The sequence below is a fragment of the Chiloscyllium plagiosum genome, unplaced genomic scaffold (assembly GCF_037043375.1).
Source record: "Chiloscyllium plagiosum isolate Xiang-an unplaced genomic scaffold, Cpla_swu_hap1 HiC_scaffold_30, whole genome shotgun sequence".
Taxonomy (NCBI): Eukaryota; Metazoa; Chordata; class Chondrichthyes; order Orectolobiformes; family Hemiscylliidae; genus Chiloscyllium; species Chiloscyllium plagiosum.
Window position 1 is genome coordinate 37,381,384 of NW_028270168.1, and position 20,358 is coordinate 37,401,741.

Consider the following 20,358-nt stretch of genomic DNA (forward strand, 5'->3'; position numbering starts at 1 on the left):
TCGTAGCATCTCCCAGGTCACAACTGCTAACAGTCCTAACTCCAAACATTTCTTCATCTGTTCTACAAATACATCCCACTGATCACATCTAGACATTCATCTTCTTTCCGTTCAGAGAAAGAAAACCACCCCAGCCCCGAACAGCACTCCTGCTCCTTCACTAGTACCCAGTGACCCAGAATTCCTTTCCTAGTCAGTCACAAACTGCTAATGCAAAGGATTAATTTGCTCAATTACCTCTAGTCAACAACCTTAAATGTCTTTCTCTTGGTGAATCCATCTTAATGATTTCACTTACTACGACAGCATTAGTTCCATATACCTCAATCTAGATAGACATGATGAATACCATTGCTATGCTTCTTGGTTATCATGAGCATCCTCCAAAATCATGGAGTTAGCTGTTTCTTGTATATTCAAGGCATTCAGTTCCATATCTCTGCCATTGATTCTGTGTGTTGCATTATCTATCTGCCTGTCTAATACCAATTTCCAGATGACATAGTGTTCCTTATTGATCACTATTACCAACACTGCAGCCATTTTCTGAGTTCATTCCGAAGTCTTTCTGGCTCCAACCCCATTAGCCTTAATGCCTCTGAAAACCAATTGAATTACATAGCAACTCATATCCTTTTAAAACTCCACCAAAATGGAAAACTGGTGCTTTTAAGCACATCACATAGAATGTAACGAGTAATTCATATGAAAGTATTTCAACTGACAGGTGTAAAAAATGCAAGACTGTGTGCAGGAACTGAGTGATATGCAACAGTGGAAACTACCCCAATTTTCCAAATACAGTATAACTTCAAATGTAACACCTGTCAAGACTTGTATCAACACAAAGTCAAAGTTGTCTTTTCACCCCATATAAGATGCACCTAGACTTTTGTAATGCTGAAGCCAATGAGTAATTATCTTTGAGGACAAGTTGAGCAAGTTGTAAGTGATTATTGCTAGTTGTGGCAGGTTGAGAGGTTTGTGACCATCTCTTTCCTTGAGGATTCTTGCACAGTCTTAATCTTACACTCTGTTGTATATTGCATACTCCGAGAGCAGGAACATCAATTTAGGAATCAGGGAAAAGGTTTGCATCATGTCCTTCTGTTTATGATGTCATAGAGTCACAAAGACACAATAGAAAACCATTCCGACCATGACATTCGCAGTGAATTTCCTTCTAGAAATCCAGTCAGCCTCATTCCCTGGCTCTTATTCTATCCCTAAGGCCTGCAAATTTAATTCCAAGTGCCTGTATGATCTCCTCTTAAAACCTATTGTCATCTTCTCTTCCATCACATTTGTAGGAAATGACTTCCAGATCATGAACACTCACTGCAGATAAATGTTCATCCTCACACTTCCCATGCATCTCTTGCACAAAACCACAAATCTGTGTCTCCTTGTCCTTGTATGGTCAATTAATAGACATAACTTTTCTTTGACTTCTTGCCTTAATCTCTTTTGACCATATTCACCTCTATCAAATCGCTCCTCAAATTCCTTTTTCTTATAGTTCTCCACATTAAGATTGTAGTTAAACTTGCTTATCCCTGGAACTATACTGATAGGTTCCTCCTATATCGTCCTTGAGGATCTCATAGTCTTGCTAAGGTGTGAAGACCAAAGCTGAATGTAATCCTCTAGCCCTAGTCAGAGCTTTATAAGCATAACATCCATGCTACTGTACTCATAATCTCAACTGTCTTTTCGTGAATCAATGCCTCATAATTCTCTGATGGCTTTCTTCAGTGCAGAACTGCCTCCAGTTTGATCTTGAAATAAATGCTACAGAATCAGTGTTTTGCAAGTAGTCATTTTCTTTTGCAACCTCTTTATTTTCTTTATGAGAAAAAGATAGTCAACTTTACGGAAGATTGAATACACTCCTCATGAAGCTCACTTGCCAACTGCAAAAAAACACTCCGACATGTTATCATGCACCCTAACTTGCAGATCAAAAATGTCCATAAAATTAAATTAAATTTATATCTGGTCAGTTGCTCATTGACTTGACCATTCCTTAATAGCACAGCACAAATTCCCCTCTCCTTTCTGACAATCCAACAAAGGCTGGTGAATGAACCTTTTATTGGAAGGCAGGACACAAGCTGACATTCTAAACTCCAAGACACCCCAGTGAGGTCATGCATAAATATTTTAAGAACTAGAACACACAAAGAATGACAATTTCAGACTACTTACACACACAGCTGGGTTTCTTCGCTGACCATTGGTTATTCTTCTGGCAGGTGATAGTCTTTTGGCCAACAAGTTCAAAAGCAGGCAAGCATTCAAATCTCAAAATGTCACCATGAAGGAAACTTGTACCCTCCCGCTTTCCATAAGCTGGCGTCCCAGGATCACTGCAGGTTCCCTGTTCTATTTCTGAAAATAGGATATTAAAAAGGAGGAAATGTATTTTACATTGAAGAACACACAACTGTGACTAATTTAGCATGATTTAAAATTTGCACCTTCATTTGTTAGACCCAATCTAAAGATGGATATACGTCAGTAAAATTATTCTCTTTCTTTACCCACAATATCCAAAGTTGAGCACTTTTTCGATATGTGTCACTAGCGCACACTCATCATCTATTAAGATATGGTCTCTCTCTCCTTCTCTCCCCTTCAAACAGAAAATCTCAGTGGGTTAGAAACAGTTGGTGATAACATCAGGATAAGACTTTCAAATTGCTAGCTGTTCTCGTTATAGCAAGACATCTGGCCTTCTGAATATATTACAACTTCATTCACAAAGAATTGGCTTGATTTCAGTTCATGAATATAAGTGACGTGCAAAATATTGCCAATTGCAACAAGGAATTTAACTTTAACTTTATGCGTGACTATATGAAGCCAAACCAGGTCTATTCATAAAAAGAATAAGAGAAACCTGACATTGCATCTTGAATCTCTGGCATTCAGAATAAATGGCTCGTATTTAAAAATGGAGAAGGCAACCTTTCTCAATTACTTGAAAATACTGAGATCCAATAATGTCTGGCTGGTTCTCATAACCAGCAGGACCTGCTTATCCTAATTGATCCCAGGAGATAGTAAGAATCTCACAAAAAAAAACTGATTCAGGGAAAACCTTGCTATCCTATGATTAGAACTTCAGGTGTGTCAGGTTTTAAATCTACTTGGACAAACCTGAGGCGTGTCATAGAATCATGTTACATTATATGAAGCAATCAGGCCATGATCTCATCAAATCTGCACTGGTCCTAATTTTTCCTAAAACCGCTGGATTGAATCATCCTGTCTTGCTGGTGAACTGTCTTCATTAAACCTGCTCTTTTACACAATTATCCAAATCTCCCACCTTACAGAAACAGTCATCGCTGCTCCTGCTTAATCCCTTCTGACAACTAGTGGATCAAACAGAACATTGGAATGTAAGAACAAATCCACTGATTGCAGGGAATCAAAACTAACTTAGTAAAAGACAGAAGTTCGTGAAAGATTCAAACATAGGCAATATGACAGCTTCAGACTTTGGATGGTTCAGCTGAGAAAACAGACGTTAAACTCAAGATCTGGTCTCACTAATAAAACAAAAAAAATGCACTCAGGAATGAAATACGGCCGACATTTTACCATAACAAAGAAATTCAACAAGGTGGAAGTGAGGACACATTTTGGCTAGTCAGAGCCACATAAAAGTAAGAGCACTTGCTGAGAAAAGCATGATAACTGTAAATTATTTCTAGTTAGTGGTATTGATGTAAGGAATAAGTTAAAACAATAAATGCTGACCTCATAAATGCATTGTAAAACCTGTATTTTTAATTAGTCAAGGCATAGATAAATTTGAACGGCAGGATAGAGTTGAAAATAAGTATTCAAAGTCATTGAAGAGACGTAGGTATTTGGGAAAGGTTGATAGTCTCAATGTTTTTTTTTCATTTCCTACATCCATGAGTGCTGCTGAGGCTTTGATAATACAAACAGATATGTGAGCAAATAGGCACATACAAGCTAACTCCCTCGGATGCACTGACAAGATCTTTCTGTAGAAGTAAAAAAAAAGTGCTGGAGATCTGGATTCGCAAGGAGCTAAGGGGCAATTTTTTCACGCAGAAGGTGATGCATGTATGGAATGAGCTGTCAGAGGAATTGGTGGAGACTCGTACAATTACAACCTTTTAAAGTCATCTGGAAGGGTATATGAATAGGAAGGGTTTAGAGGGATATGGGCCAAATGCTAGCAAATGGGACGGGATTAATTTAGGAAATCTAGTTGGCATGGACAAGTTGGACCAAAGGGTTTATTTCTATGCTGTACAGCTCCAAGAATTTATGAAACCCTTACATTTCTGCATCCTGTTCTAACACTTAATATTCACAATAGCGTGAAGATCCCCATGGACACTTAAAACTCTCTTTCTTGTCTGTTTTAATCATGCACATGTATGAGTTGGGGAAGAGATTTGGAAGATACAGCTTAAAGGTGCATAAATTAGAATCCTTTCTTTTCACTGCTCTTGTTTAAATTAACTCTATTATAATAAATAGTTATTTTTACTGCCAGTGAAGAAACCTGCTGTGGTTTGCTTTTGTCCTGGGTGGCAGTCAACGAGACAATTCAATCATTTTGGTGGTGACCTTAGGTTTCTTATTCATTTACACATTTTGTGATGATTTGTAGAGCAGTGGGGAATGATTATTTAAGTTGAGAGACTAGAAAGTTACTCTTTTACCACAAACTGCCTTTTCTTTTTTCTTAAGTTTGGAAACTCACAGATGGATAGCATGGTGGCTCAGTGGTCAGCACTACTGCCTCACAGCACCAGGGAGCCAGGTTTGATTCCAGCCTCAGGCGACTGTCTGTGTGGAGTTTACACATTCTCCCCGTGTCTGCATGGGTTTCCTCCAGATGCTCTGGTTTTCTCCCATAGTCCAATGATGTGCAGGTCAGGTGAATTGGCCGAGTTAAATTGCTCCGTAGTGTCTGGGGATGTGTCCATGAGGTGCATTAGTCTGGGGGAAAATGTAGAGTAGTAGGGGAGTGGGTCTGGGTGGGTTACTCTTTGGAGGTTGGTATGGATTTGTTGGACCGAAGGGCCTGTTTCCACACTGTAGGGATTCTATGACTCATAACCTTCTCTCTATTAACCACACCAGCAGCAATCTTTTGTATCAGTGAGACTTTTCTCTCTCGCATTCTGTCTAAAAATGCTGAGACAGAATATCTGTCCACAATTAGTCCAATTACTCCTTGTTTTCAGGTGTGCAGATTTTTTGCTTGCTATCAGTATATCTCAAGTTGGGCCCCCTGTTCCCACAGTAACTATGCAGCCTTTTGTTGAGAAGATGATGGCAGGTCTATGGCTATCCTCACTACTCCATTTTTCCTCGAATTGAAAGTCGAAAACATGATAATTTAATAAAACTTTTCAGTCATAAATACAAAAATGGATTTAATAAAAGTACGTCCTTTTTTTTGCTTAGAAAATGGAAGAAGTGATATCCATTAATTCTTCATGGGAAGAATATTGACTTTGAGATTGCGGGATATTTACAAATAATTCCATTGCTTAGTCAATCCCTTTTAGTAATGATTGAAGAATCAGTCACTGCTGCATTCATTTCTTTAGATTAATAATGACATAATTGCTATGTGTTTGTGGTTAATATCAATGTTTACCTATTATACTATTTGGCCTAATAGTCTTTTTTTTAAATCAGAAATAGTAAGATATGCTGGTACAGGCATGATGGGCCAAGTGTCCTCCTCCTTTGCTTTAAATTCTAAATCTTACTCTCGATGTAATTGCAGAAGCTGTAAATATTAATTTATGTGTTATATTTGCTGGCATTGCCTTCATAATCTGTTTATTCTCCACGGAATTACTGAAATCTTCAGGAGGATCATCTCGGCTTTTTTTATTAGATAGTTCAACAATTTTGTGAACTCTTATTTTTTTCATTTCACAAATCAATCATTGTGCCTTTAAATCAGTGCCTGACTTAAAACTAATCACCACCCTCAGCAGAAACCAATGCAACATTATATGACTGGTAAAAGGCATAATCCTGTTATTGCAGTTTAGTCGATTGTATCGAGCACTGCCAAAGATATTAGAAGATGCACAACAGTACAATTCCACAGCTGTAATTTTATTAATGAGAATCAACTTTGTTTAAATAGCAAGCAATTCTGATGGAACTTAAGAGCTGATAGTGCATTAAATAATTTGGATACAGAGTGGGACATGAACTTGCTACCTTCTGACACAAAGGCCTATGTGATACCTGAACAAGAGCTGGACATTTGGATTGTTACTTGAGTTACTCTTACCATTTTAGCTGAGTCATTCATAAAGGACAAGTTTGCTTTTTCAGTGTACTGTTGTAAAATGCCCCAAGTCACTTCACAAGAGCTGCCACTTCTGGGTTTCCAAGAATACTGTAAAGATTCAAAGCACTGAGTTCCTCCCTCAATTAATACTACAGAAACAGAAACTAACTGGCCAGTTATCTCTGCTCTTTGAGATATAGACTATGTGATAACTTCCTTTCTGCAACACTGTGGGTGTATGTACATTACAGTGGCTCACAGTGGCCACCTCTTAAGGGCAGTGACGGATGGGTATTACATGCTGGTAATGCCCATTAACCTTTAAGGAATCCAAAAAAGACCTGAATTTTGCAAAGAAAGTAAATCATATCAAAAAGTCTCAGAATCTGGCTGAGTTACTTTGAAAACCTTTCATTTTCAGAAAATAAACAGGACTTTCATGCAACAGTTGTGTGTTTAAAACAACAGAAAGCTTCAATTTTGTATCATTAGATGGAAGTGGATATCAAGACAAAAACTGATTAGCTGAGGTGTCCACATACTTGGTCAAAGAATTAGCTTTGAAGAACAGTGCTAAAGGAATAGGAAGAGATACAGAGGTCTCAGTGACAGATGGCACAGCCGCTATTGGTTTTGTGGGAGGTGGGAGCAAACAATGTGGAAAAGGCCAGAATGGGAGAAAGAGAACCAGGTAACATGGGGGAAACAACAGGATGAAATAACAGAAATACAGAGGGGAAAGTCTGCATTCAGCCTTCAGCTAGATTAATGCAGGAGAGAAGCCAGGAGATTTCAGAGGCAGTGAAGGAGACAAGCACTTTTACAGAGATAAAGCCTGGTTTCAACAATGGACCTATTGAAGCTGATCCCATTATTTATATTTGAAGGGGAAACTATACAGAAAATTCTTTGGTCTAATGGCTTCTGCAATCTGGGCCACTGCTGTCGGCGAAGAAAATAATTCTTTCATGTTTGGCAAAGCAACAGTTGCAAAGGTCCCTTGCAACCCATGTGTCCAATCACTATCAGTCTTATGTATCTTTCCCATGACAATCTTGAGAAGAGTGAACACAATGTGATTCAGGTCAGCGTTCATTGTGCTGAAAGCTTGAACATATGTCATCTTGCACAAGCATTTTATCCCAAGAGTAAATGGCCTGGATTTTGTGTTTCATATCATGAGGTTTTGTTAAGTGCAGGATTTAAGTGTAAATTTAAGTGCATTCAGTGTAAATTTCTGTGATCTTCTCCACAACCCATCTATAAAAGAGATCGCATCTCCTGAGCTGATTAATCATCAGTGGATGTTTCCACTACTTGTACCAATTTGTCGGATTTTGAGGAAGTTCCAGCATTAACTTGTACCTTTTGGGCACAAAGACACAATAGACATAATTGAATGGTCTTGATTTAATTAAATTTTTAAAAGAATTTACTGATATATACCAAATACATTCAGAAATTAAGTTTCATATTTTCCAAAAGTCATTTACAGGCTGTGACTAGCGGGTAGCACAAGGATCAGTGGTTAGGCCCCAGTTGTCCCCAACCTATATCATGACATGGAAATGAGGAGCCACTTTTAATATTTATAGGTTTGCTGATGACACAAAATTAGGTGGACATGGGTGTTGTGAGATCGATGTAAAATGCTCGAAGGATATATTTAAACAGGCTTAATGAGAGGGCAGAAATATAGGAGATGTAATATAATGCAGAAAATGTGAAAGTACCCACATCGTAAGGACAAAAAGTGCAAAGTATTTTGTAAATTAGAAAGTTTTGATGTCCAAAGGGATCTGTGTTTCCTTGTTCATCAGTCACTGAAAGTGAAAATACAGGTAAAGCAAGCAATTAAAAAGGCAAATGGAGATATTTTTAAATAACCTGTTCGATGTGTTATGACACACCACTTGAGCAAGTGAGAGTTGAATAATACCATATACCACAAGAGCTCTCAAAAAAAGCAAGAAGTATATTTATCTTTAGATAATGAGGATTTCTGGAAAGAACCTTGGTGAGACTTCACCTGGAGTACTGGACAGCTCTGAGCTCCTGATCTAAGGAAAGACATATATGCCAGAGAATGACCATATCAAAAACTCACCAGAGTGGTTCCTGGGATGGTGGGTTTAATTATAAAGAAACATTGAAGCAAATGGGCATGTGTTCTCTAGAGTATAGAGGTATGAGAGGTGGTCACATTGATAGTTCAGGGTGGATGTTGGAAAGATTATTTTCCTGCATATGGGGGAACTGGTTGGAAGGGCAAAATCTTGATGGACAAGAAGGCTGCATTAACCTGAGTGCTTTATCAGGGCTGCATTAACCTGAGTGCTCTCACAAAATTGGAGTCAATGGGTATCACAGGCAAACTCTCCACTGGTTGGAATCATATCTTGCAGACAGGAAGATGGTTGTGGCTACTGGATGTCGGTTATCTCAGGTCCAGAACAGCTCTGCAGGAGTTGCACAGGGTAGGCTCAACCATCTTCAGATATATCATCAATGACCTACCCTCGATCATAAGGACAGAATCGGGATGTTTGCCAATGGTTCCACAATGTTGTTATGGACCAGCCCAAACCTCCTCAAAATATGTTGAGAAAATAATTTCAACATTGATATTTTCTTATTTTAAATGTAAGTGTTGCTGTTACAATTGGGTTAGTCAAACGACCAGGTTTGAAACAAAACTCACTTTCATCATATACTATAATTAAAATACAAAGGAAATAAAAATAAAAGAAAATAGCTTAATTGTAACTCAAGCAAAATGCTAAACAAAATAATATACATATATAACTACAACTAATTTAATGTTCCAATATAGTAACATCTCGTAACACACTCATGGCAAAGGTAAATTTAGTAAAATAGATTGCCTCACATCCAATTCTCACAGCAGGCAGAGAACCCCAGTTTTTAGCTGTAACAGTAGGAGGAATAAGAACATCCAAACCCAGCTTCAAGACCTCAGCAACAGCTATTAAAGGTTAAAACTAAAAATCCTGCTTCCATGGGAACTTGACCCCACCCATTCAGGCTGCTTCTATTAGAACAAAGAACAAAAAAAAACAGTACAAGAAGAAGAACAAGAACAAGAACAAGAAGAGGCCCTTCAGCTCTCTAAGCCTGCACCATTCATGTATCTGTCTAGATACATCTTAAAAGACACTATCGTGTCTGCCTCTACCACCTCCGCTGGCAACGCATTCCAGGTACCTACCACCGTCTGCATAAAGAACCTTCCATGCACGTTTCTCTTAAACTTTTGTAAGAGAAGCATAACGCATCTGGGATCTCCTGCCATTTTTTTACTTTTTTTACTGTCATATTCTAGTCCAACTAGAATATCAAGTAATAGATAAATGAAAAACCTTTTTTTTATTAGTCACACTACTTACCAGCATACGACAAAAGGAAAAGAAAATCGTTACCTTATCAAACTTTTAAAGCAACTCAAGGCCTCACAAGCTATTTACTTTATTGGTTTTGAGCAGACTTCTCTGTAGCTCTTCCTCAATCTTATTTCATTAAAAAAAAAGTGACAAAATACACCTCTTAAAGCCATAGTATCATCACAATGCTCTCTTCAGATACTGAAGTTTCTGTTTATGCTGTTGAGCGTACAAGTACAGTGTTTCCACTTTTGGCACAATCTGTGATTCTCACACAATTTAGTTTCAAAATGAATTGCTTTAAACATTATTCTTGACTAGAGTGAAGATTGGTAATTTGTGGAATTGGATTTTGTTTATCATAAACAAAAAGTTGAAATTATGATGTTTTGGGAATGTTCAATGCAACAAAATATGAACAAAATCAAGTCTTGGGATTACAAATGTCAAGTAACATTCATATCAGACAAATGCAAAGCAATGGCCATCTCCAACAAGAGACAATCTAACCATCACACCTTGACATTCAATAGTGTTACCAACACTCAGCCCACAATCAACATCCTGAGGGTTACCATTAACCAGGAACTGAACTTGACTCACCACATTACAGATTACACGGGGGCACAGTGGCACAGTGGCACAGTGGTTAGCACTGCTGCCTCACAGCGCCAGAGACCCAGATTCAATTCCCGCCTCAGGCAACTGTCTGTGTAGAATTTGCACATTCTCCCCATATCTGCATGGGTTTCTTCCTGGTGCTCCGGTTTTCTCCCACATTCCAAAGATGTGCAGTTTAGGTAAATTGGCCTTGCTAAATTGCCCGTAGTGTTAGGTGCAGGGGTAAATGTAGGGGAATGGGTCTGGGTGGGTTGCTCTTCGGAGGGTCGGTATGGACTTATTGGGCCAAAGGGCCTGTTTCCATACTGTAAGTAATCTAATCAATAACCACAAGAACACTGCAGCCAGTAATTCACCTCCCAAAGCCTGCCCACCACTTACAAGGTACATGTCAGGAGTGTAATGGAATACTCCCCACTTGCCTTGGATGGGTCCAGCTCCAACAAAATGCTCTTGAGATTTTGACACACTCAACTAAGAAGCTTGACACCATCCAGGATATATCAGCCCACTTGATTGGCACCATATTGACAAGCATCCATTCCCTGCCTAAATTCCAAACCCACAACCACATTCAACTAGAAGGACAAGGACAGCAAATAAATGGGAACATCACCACCTGTAAGTGCCCCTCCAAGGCACTCATCATCCTGACTTGGAAATATATTGTTGTTCCCTCACTGAGTCAAAATCCTGAATCCCCCAGATTATGGGTCCATTTATAACATGTGGACTACAGTGTTTCAAGAAGACAGTTCATCACCACCTTCTCAAGGGCAACCGGTGACAAGCAATAAATGCTGGCCAGACAGTGATGCCTACCTCACAATAAAGGGCAGGCTATTTAAGCCTGAGAATAAAGAGGATTTTTTTTCAAACAGCATGTTATGAATCTTTATAATTCATTACCCCAGAGAACTGTGAAAGACCAATCATTGGATAGATTGAAGAGAGAGATCAACAGATTTCTAGCTATTAAAGGAATTGAGGGAAATGGAATAACATGGGAAAATGGCTTTGAGTTGAAAATTAATTGATTGGTGATTAGTATTCAATGATAGAGAAGAAATAATGGGCGAAATGACCTACGCCTGCTCCTGTTTCTCATGTTCCTATATCCCTATGTTTTCAGTTGTACAGTCATAAAGTCATAGGAGCTGTACAGCATAGAAATAGACCCTTGAGTCTGACTTGTCCATGCCGACCAGGTATCCTAAATTAATCGAGTCCCATTTGCCATTACTTGGTGAATATCCTTCTAAATCCTGCCTACTCGTGTACACATCCAGATGGTTTTTAAATAATGCAATTGTACCAACCTCCACCACTTCCTCTGGTAGTTCATTCCATACATGCACCACTCTTTGCATGAAAAAGTTGCCCCTTAGGTCCCTACTTAAATCTTTCCCCTCTCACCCTAAACCTATGCTCTCCAGTTCTGGACTCCCCCAACCCAGGGAAAAGACCTTGTCTATTTACCCTATCCATGCCCCTCATGATTTTATAAACCTCTATAAGGTCACCTCTCAACCTCTGACCCTTCAGGGAAAACAGCCCCAGCATATTCAGCCTCTCCCTATAGCTCAAACCCTCCAACCCTGGCAACATCCTTGAAAATATTTTCTGAACTCTTTCAAGTTTCACATCATCCTTCCTACAGGAGGGAGACCAGAATTGCACACAGTATTCCAACAGTGGCCTAACCAATGTCCTGTACAGTGCAACGTGACCTCCTAGCACCTATACTCAATGCTCTGACCAAGAAAGGAAAGAATACCAAACACTTTCTTTGCTTAGTGGTGTATCAGCCTTTTGATGTCTCTAGAAAATGGTGCAACTTCGTAACAAGAGCTTGGGGTTGGTGGGTGGATTGAGGAGCCAGGAGAGTGGGTAGCTAAGGGGCAGTGCATCAGTCTGCAAACTGCCCACCTCCAATTAATTGGCCATTGCACTCATTGATGAGCTCACTAGTGGCCTGGAGTGGGACAGGTTAGATTGGGAAACGTAAACAGTGTGGATTGCATCAGTGCATATCGGCCATGAGCACAGCAGTAGGTAGTTGTTGCTAAACTGAGGTGCTCCTGTGATGGTACTCAATTGCTAACTCTTGAGCAGAGTAGAAATATCCTGGTTTTACACAGCAATATGCCCACCCATTCAATGTTTCTCACTGTGACAAGCTCCATGCCTCGCTCTCTGTGGTATAAAGCAATGCAGGCTACAAAGGCTGGCAGTCTCCAAGTATATGCAATGTCAGTGAGTGCTTAGAAAGTAAACTAAGAACCAAATCAGGCATCCTGTCTCAATACATGAGATGCATGTTCCTGCTTGCAAAGTAATCTGGCAGACTCATGCATGTTGTGGGTATCCCTAAGCTTCCAAGCAAAGTGTTGGAGGGCTGAATTTGTGGCAAAGTTTGTCCAAGAGCATTATGATTTGTTCAAGCTTGCTTTACAAAGTACTTGGGAAGGGGTGGTAATTGATGAGCACCACTACTCTTGGGGTTGCCACAAACACAACGATATAATCAGAGTATGCAAAGTATCCAATTTACCTATCTGATGAAATCTTATTGACATAAACACTAACCGGGTCCCTGTATTTCAAATTAATTCCTGTTTATTGCAAATAAATACATTTTAGTTCATAGTTTTTCTGACCTAAGGTTGCCTTTTGAAACCTTATACAGACATACAGACAAAAAAATACTGGAAACACAGTTCAAGAACATCAGTCCACAGAGTTCAATAAGATAACCTAATCAGTGTCACAGTGATCTGCAGCACAGAAAAATGCTCTTCAACCCTTCAGTCTATTGTAGGAAGGATGTTGTGAAGCTCGAAAGGGTTCAGAAAAGATTTATAAGGATGTTGCCAGGGTTGGAGAGTGTGAGCTGTCGGGAGAGGCTGGGGATGTTTTCCCTGGAATGTTGGAGGCTGAGGGGTGACGTTATAGAGGTTTATAGAATCATGAGGGGCATGATTAGGGTAAATAGACAAGGTCTTTTCCGTGGGTAAGGGGAGTCCAGAACTAGAGGACATACATTTCGGATGAGAAGGGAAAGTTTTAAAAGAGACTTAAGGGGTAACGTTTTCATGCAGAGGGAAGTCCGTTTATGAAATGAACTGCCAGAGAAGTGGTGGAGGATGGTACAATTACAGCATTTAAAAGGCATCTGGATAGGAAGGGTTTAGAGGGATATGGGCCAAGTGCTGCCAAATAGGATCAGATTAATTTAGGATATCTGGTTGGCTTTTGATGAGTTGGACCTAAGAGTCTGTTTCCGCGCTGTACGCCTCTATGACTCTAACCGTCTAACTATTCTAATCCCATTTACCAGCACTTGGCCCACAGTCTTGTATGCCAAGCACACATTTAAATACTTAAGTGAGGGGTTCCATCTCTACCACCTTACAAGCACTGAGTTTCAGAATCCCAACGTCTCCCTCGATATTTTGACTGCAGAGAGATAGAAACATAGAGCTTTCTTTTCCATCAGCTACAATGCTTCTCCCACTGCATTCTCCACACCCACAAACTGTTCAGCAGCCCAGGGACCAGAGAATTGTCATTAGAGTGATGTCCTTTGGCATCTACACTAGGCCACAAGTGCACAAAGCAATCAGATACCTGCTGCCAGCCAATTTTCTCTCTATGCACACGTCCCAGTGGTGTGCTCTATTATCGTTCCTCCACAATGGAATGTGGAAAAGTATAGTTTGGGCTCAGAAAATTCAGTGCAGCTAATTTCAAGTGGGGAGATCAAGCTGCAGGCTTCCTGTCCCACTCCGCTATAGGTTTTATAGAAGTCCCCATTTCCAACTTCTGTCAATATTTTCAATGAGGAAACCCAAACTTTAGAAAATCAAGTGATAGCAGTCAAACTGCCTGGCTCTCATTTTGATTTTGTTTTAACTAAAAGGTGCAAAGACAATTTTTACTCATGATCAAAAACAAAATGGAACATTATTATCATAGGTCCATAAAAATATTATGTGTCAAATATATCAAAGTTGAATAAAGTTCGAAGTAGTTTTTAACTTCAAGTAGTTAAACAAATCATTTTGCTGTCAGCAAACGTATTAACCTCAAACAGAAGCAAAATTTTGCAGATACTGGAAATCTAAAAGAAACACAGAAAATACTCAAAATATTCATCAGGTCTGGCAGCATCTGTGGAGGGAAAAAGTGAATTCATGTTTTGAGACCAGAGGTTCTTTACTGAAGCACAAGAGGTTGAGAGGTGACCTTATAAATGTTTATAAAATCATGAGGGGTATAGCTAGGGTGAATGGTAGGTACCTTTTCCCTCAGATGGAGGATTTTAAGACTAGGGGGCATATTTTAAGGTGAGAAGACAGATTTAAAAAAGGCATATGGGACAATTTATTTTTACACAGAGGGTGGCTCATGTTTGAAATGAACTTGTTGAGGAAGTGGTGGATATGGGTATAATTACAACATTTAAAAGATATTTGGATAAGTACATGAATAGGAAAGGTTTGGAGGGATACAGGCCAGGAGCAGGCAGATGGGACTAGTTTAGTTTGGGTTTACATTCTGTATGGACTGGCTGGACTGAAGGTCTGTTTCCATGCTGTATGACTCTATGCCTCTATATTGCATTTAGTAGAATATATTTATAGCCAATGGTGAATTAATCTTTTAACTTTGACTTGTTCTACTTTGAGGGACAGGAGAAATTATGTTTTATTCAAGTTTTATCTATAATATCATTCTCTGAAGTGCTTAAATGAAATAAAACCATGAATATACAGTTCTCAAGTATGATTCATGACACAAGACATCCCAGAGTACATTAGACCCAATGAAATATGTTTAAAGTCTAGACAATAGCATTACATAAGCAAATGTGGAAAATGATTTAAGCAGTGCAAGTACCCATGAACAGTAAATGGCAGAAATCTCCAGTAAATCTGCTTGGGTGAGGTTGTTTGAGGGAGAGGCATCAGCTAAGACATCAGGTAAGCAATTTTCTGAATCAAATATTGGGAGGAAATTGGAATTGGGAAAGAGGATTGCATCAGTATTTAAGGTCTCTCAACTTATTTAAAGACATCATAACTTTAGTTCTTCTCTAAAAATAAATAATCAAACGAGAAAATTTGAATTTGCTTTTGAAAATCAAATTATGGGTTTTTGTAGAAGCAATTTTGGGGATGCATGGCTCAACATACTGAAATTCCCGTTCAATACCGAGTGACCATTTGTCTCGTTATAATTTCCATGATTCACTGTCTGTCTCAGCTAGTCAAGTACAGGTCATGGTAGATATACAGTGCACAAACACATTTCATATTCTAAAAGCATGTCAGTCAATAATTCTGTTATATCTTGCCCATTGACATTTCACTTACTCTTCTCAACATGCGTGCGTAAGCTGCACAAATTCAAAGAGGGAGGTCTACCACAGAAGTTTTATGTTACCTATATCTTGTTCATTTGATCCTCTGTGTTAAGTAATTTCAAGGTCAGTAATTGAGCTAAACATCAAGTATTCATACATTCTTCGTAATCAATATAAACTATTTTGGGGGAAATCACCAAAATAAGAGGACAAAACTGGTTTCCTGGTTCTGTACCTCAACAATAACATTGAAAGCACAACAAGGTGTATATAATTAATAGGGTTCTTGTAGTACAGTGGTTGTGTCTGTATCTCTGAGCCAGGAGGCTTAGGCTTAAGTCCCACCTGCCCCAAAAGATGTGTAATAACATCACTGAACAGACTCATTAGAAAATAGTTAAGTAATTAATTGGAGGTTGGTAACTTGAAGAAAAAAGGAAGACATAGGTTGCCATCAATAATTTCTTTTGGACATGGGCGGCACGTGGCTCAGTGGTTAGCACTGCTGCCTCACAGCGCCAGGGACCCGGGTTCAATTCCCGCCTCGGGCAACTGTCTGTGTGGAATTTGCACATTCTCCCCGTGGGTGCTCCGGTTTCCTCCCACAGTCTAAAGATGTGCAGGTGAGGTGAATTGGCCCTGCTAAATTGCCTGTAGTGTTAGGTGCATTAGTCAGGGGTAAATGTAGGGGAATGGGTCTGGGTGGGCTGCTCTTCGGAGGGTCGGTGTGAACTTGTTGGGCCGAAGGGCCTGTTTCCACACTGTAGGAAATCTAATCTAATCTAAAAAAAAGACCAGCCCCAGAGTCTGCATCATGACTACTTAATGGCAGTCAATGCCTGGGCAAAATGATGTTATTGGTTGCATGGTTGCAATGCAGAATTTCAGTGACTGTTTATGTTAAAATCTGTTTGTTCGGGGAAACATTTGCTTTTTTTTTCTGGGACCTGCAAAGAATATTTGTTCTCAGCACCTTTAAGAGAACACTACTCCTGGCTAACTCCTTTCAGAATAACATACTTATCAGGCTCTGCAAGTTAGAGCCCCATGAGTTTGACTTTGGCAGTCAGGAAGTTATTGAAAAGTACTTGATGGAATATGATATATGATATATGATCACCGAGACAGTTTGCTGATTATTACAGAGACCGGCATGATTTTAGTAAACAGAATGCTATCTCACTATTGTGTGAAACACCCTCAAATTGAAAGTACAGTCAAGAAAGCTGTTTACATTGGCTCCTTACACCCACACACCGAGATCTCACTCGGATTTTATTCACTTGGCTCCTCATTTTCTATCACCACACTCTAAATGTTCCAACTCTGTAATGATCGAATCTATTATGTTTGGCTAACTCCAGAATGTTGCTATTGCTGAAAGGGCCCACAACCTATCATTGGTCTTCTTGTTAACTGCTCCACTCTTCTCAGCTTCCTCTCAGACTGCCTCAAGTATCTCCACTCTGATTCCATGCTCTCTCAGACTTGCCTGAATGCTCTAGCTATGGTCTGCTCCATTCCCTTTCACCCACAAAGATCATTCCTCAATGATCCTACTGAACTCAGCTCTCAACAGTTTGGGAATTCACATCTGCAATTCAGCAAGCATAAATTGATTTGCTTTTAATTTTCCTCCTCCGCAATATTCCCCAAACCACCACCTACACTATTAAACTAGAACAGCAGTTAAATAATGCTGAAGATTGAGAGCACCAGTCGATCAACAGTGTCACCTAAATTCAGGACCAGCCGATCATCAATGCATTCAGTTCTGACAATCGATAGATTATGTTCCAGTTAATTCAAGCATTGTTTTACTCTTTCTATCAATGCCTTCTCATGACATCAGAATAGTAATAACATAGTTCAGTGCTGTATTACATGTAACAAAACAAAACATGTTCTTCAACTTAAATTATGATTTGCAGAACAATAACCACAGTTTTCTCATATTGCCAGTCAGCCCTGTCCCTGCTGTGATAAGTGGCACTTCTCATGCGATTTCATTAAACTCCTTAGATTAGAAGATGGAATGAGTATAAATTTGGGAGCAGAACAATGTCCAATTAAGGAGTGTATGTAGAAAGCACATTCATTAATTAGGTAAAGATAATCGTTCTTTGTAAAATAAATTTCAGGATACGTTCGTTTTCAAATATAAAAACAAATATGGCTCCACCTTGAATTGACCAATTTCTACTCAGTTTTTAATGCATTTATAGCATAGATTTAAAAATAATTCCCTCGTTATGTATTTGTGTCTTTAATGTAATGCCTTTTATTTTGCAATGATGTCTTTACAAACCCCTCCCTTTCCTGAGTTGATGCATTTTTTGCAATAAGACTTGTACAATAAATACAGAAGAGCAACAGCATGAGATCCTATTTGAATTGATGAATTCAAAGCCTTTTCAGAAACCACTGACATTTTAATCTTATGAATTAAGAAGAAACTAAATGTCTGAATTACATTATAGCCTTAAATCCCTAGATTTTGTTTCTTAATTCAGTCTGGCTAAACTTTTAAAAGTGTCTGCTATTCATCTGAAATGTTTATCTCTGATTATCGCCACAGATGCTGTCACAGGTTTTGAATATTTGCTGTCTTAATTTTATACTCCGTCCATTAGAAGATTTTTGATTTCACTTTGCTGCTAAAATCATATTCTTGTAAAACTGGACCTCAATTTTAATTAATTACGGAATTTGACATTTGAGTTCATTTAATACCTTTAAAATAATATATAGCTATAATGGATATTTCCAAGGAGAGCAAACTCCTGTCATATTTCTCCATGTCTTAAAGATAGTCTAACATCATCAGTTTATTGAGATCTTTCTGAACTCCTGCACTCTGACCTGCAGACTATTAAATATGGATATATTCTGATCAACCTGTTCAGGGATGTAGTTACACATGTCTGGAGCAGGGACTTGAACCTGGACCACCTGGCTCAGAGGTAGGCACACTATCACTGCATAACAAGAGCCCAAACTGCTATGTATTAGCATGTTTAAAGACATATGGGTGGAGGGCATTTACTGGAGCTTCAATTGCATAAATGGAATTTTATGAAGCAATGGTGGTGTCCCTATCTCTGACCCAGAAGATTCAGGTTCAAGATCCACCTGCCTGGAGGTGCGTCATAATATACCTGAGCAGGTCAAATTGAAAGTGAATTTTTAAAAAATGCATCAAGTGCAAACATTGTGAGTTTTATCAGTAAGAGACCTTGGTGAGCAGGCTGGGTTTATATTTTAACCTTTTACCTTCTCTACGTTGGTCCGCATCCAGGAGACCAGAACTTGAAAAGCTGCATGACAACTCTCAGTTTGAAGGGAAAAAAAAATCAATGAGTGAAATCTCAAGAAAACTGGATGTTCATCACAGAGTCACAGAGATATACAGCACAGAAACAGAACCTGCATTGCAACTCATCCAGAAATCCTAATCTAATCACGTCCCATTTGCCAGTACTTAGCCCATATCCCTCTAAACTCTCCCTATTCATATACCCATCCAAATGCCTTTTAACTGTTGCAATTGTACCAGCCTCCACCACTTCCTCTGGCAACTCATTCCATACACACATCATCCTCTATGTGAAAAAGTTGTCCCTTAGGTGTTTTTTAAATTTTTCTCCTTACACCCTAAATCGATGCCTTCTATTTCTGGATTTCCTCACCCCAAGAAAAAGACCTTGTCTATTTACCCTATCCACCTGATGAAGGAGCGGCACTCCGAAAACTAGTGTTTCCAAATAAACCTGTTAGACTATAACCTGGTGTTGTGTGATTTTTAACTTTGTACACCCCAGTCCAACACCGTCATTCCCTGTCCTTCATGATTTTATAAACCTCTATAAGGTCACCCCTTAGCCTTGGACACTCCAGGGAAAACAGCCCTAGCGTATTCAACCTCTCCCGATAGTTCAAATCCTCCAATCCTGGCAACATCCTTGTAAATCTTTTCTGAACCCTTTCAATTTCACAACATCCTTCTGATTGGAGGGAGACCAGAATTGCACACAATATTCCAAAATTGGCCTAACCAATGTGCTGTACAGCCGCAACGTGACCTCCCAACTCCTATACTCAATGCTCTGTCCAATAAAGGAAAGCATACCAAAATATTTAATCTTTATTTTATAATTAATTATATATAAATAAACTTCAGTTGTGTGAAATTTTGATATTATAGTAATGACAGAGGTCTGGCAGAAGGAAGGAAAGGATGAGGTATTAAATATTTCTGGTTATAAGATATTCAGGAAAAATGGCCTTGGAAGAAAACGAGGAGGCTAAGCAGAATTACTCAGGGACAGCATTGCAGCTTGAAGAAAGAGGATGTCTGTGAAGGTTTGAGGGCAGAATCAATTTAGCTAGACCTATGGACCAGGAAGGGTACAATAGCATTGGTTGTTATGATTTGGAGATGCTGATGTCGGACTGTAGTGGACAAAGTTAAAAATCACACAATACCAGGTTATAGTCCAACAGGTTTATTTGGAAGCATTAGCTTTCAGATTGCTGCTCCTTCACTAGGTGGATGTGGAGTATAAGATCATAAGACACAGAATTTATAGCAAATGTTTACAGTGTGATGGAACTGAAATTATATGTTGAGAAAGATCTGGATTGTTTGTTAACTC

At 39.1% G+C, this 20,358-nt stretch overlaps 1 protein-coding gene across 1 annotated transcript in view; it reads right to left on the reverse strand.

Annotated features, from left to right (window-relative positions):
* Positions 1-20,358, reverse strand: part of LOC122563724 (CUB and sushi domain-containing protein 2) — a 616,258-nt gene that overhangs the window by 444,149 nt on the left and 151,751 nt on the right. Inside the window, exon 8 of the mRNA XM_087976898.1 lies at positions 2,209-2,391. Within this exon, the coding sequence (XP_087833024.1) occupies positions 2,209-2,391 (183 nt within the window). The remainder of the gene's footprint in view (positions 1-2,208; positions 2,392-20,358) is intronic.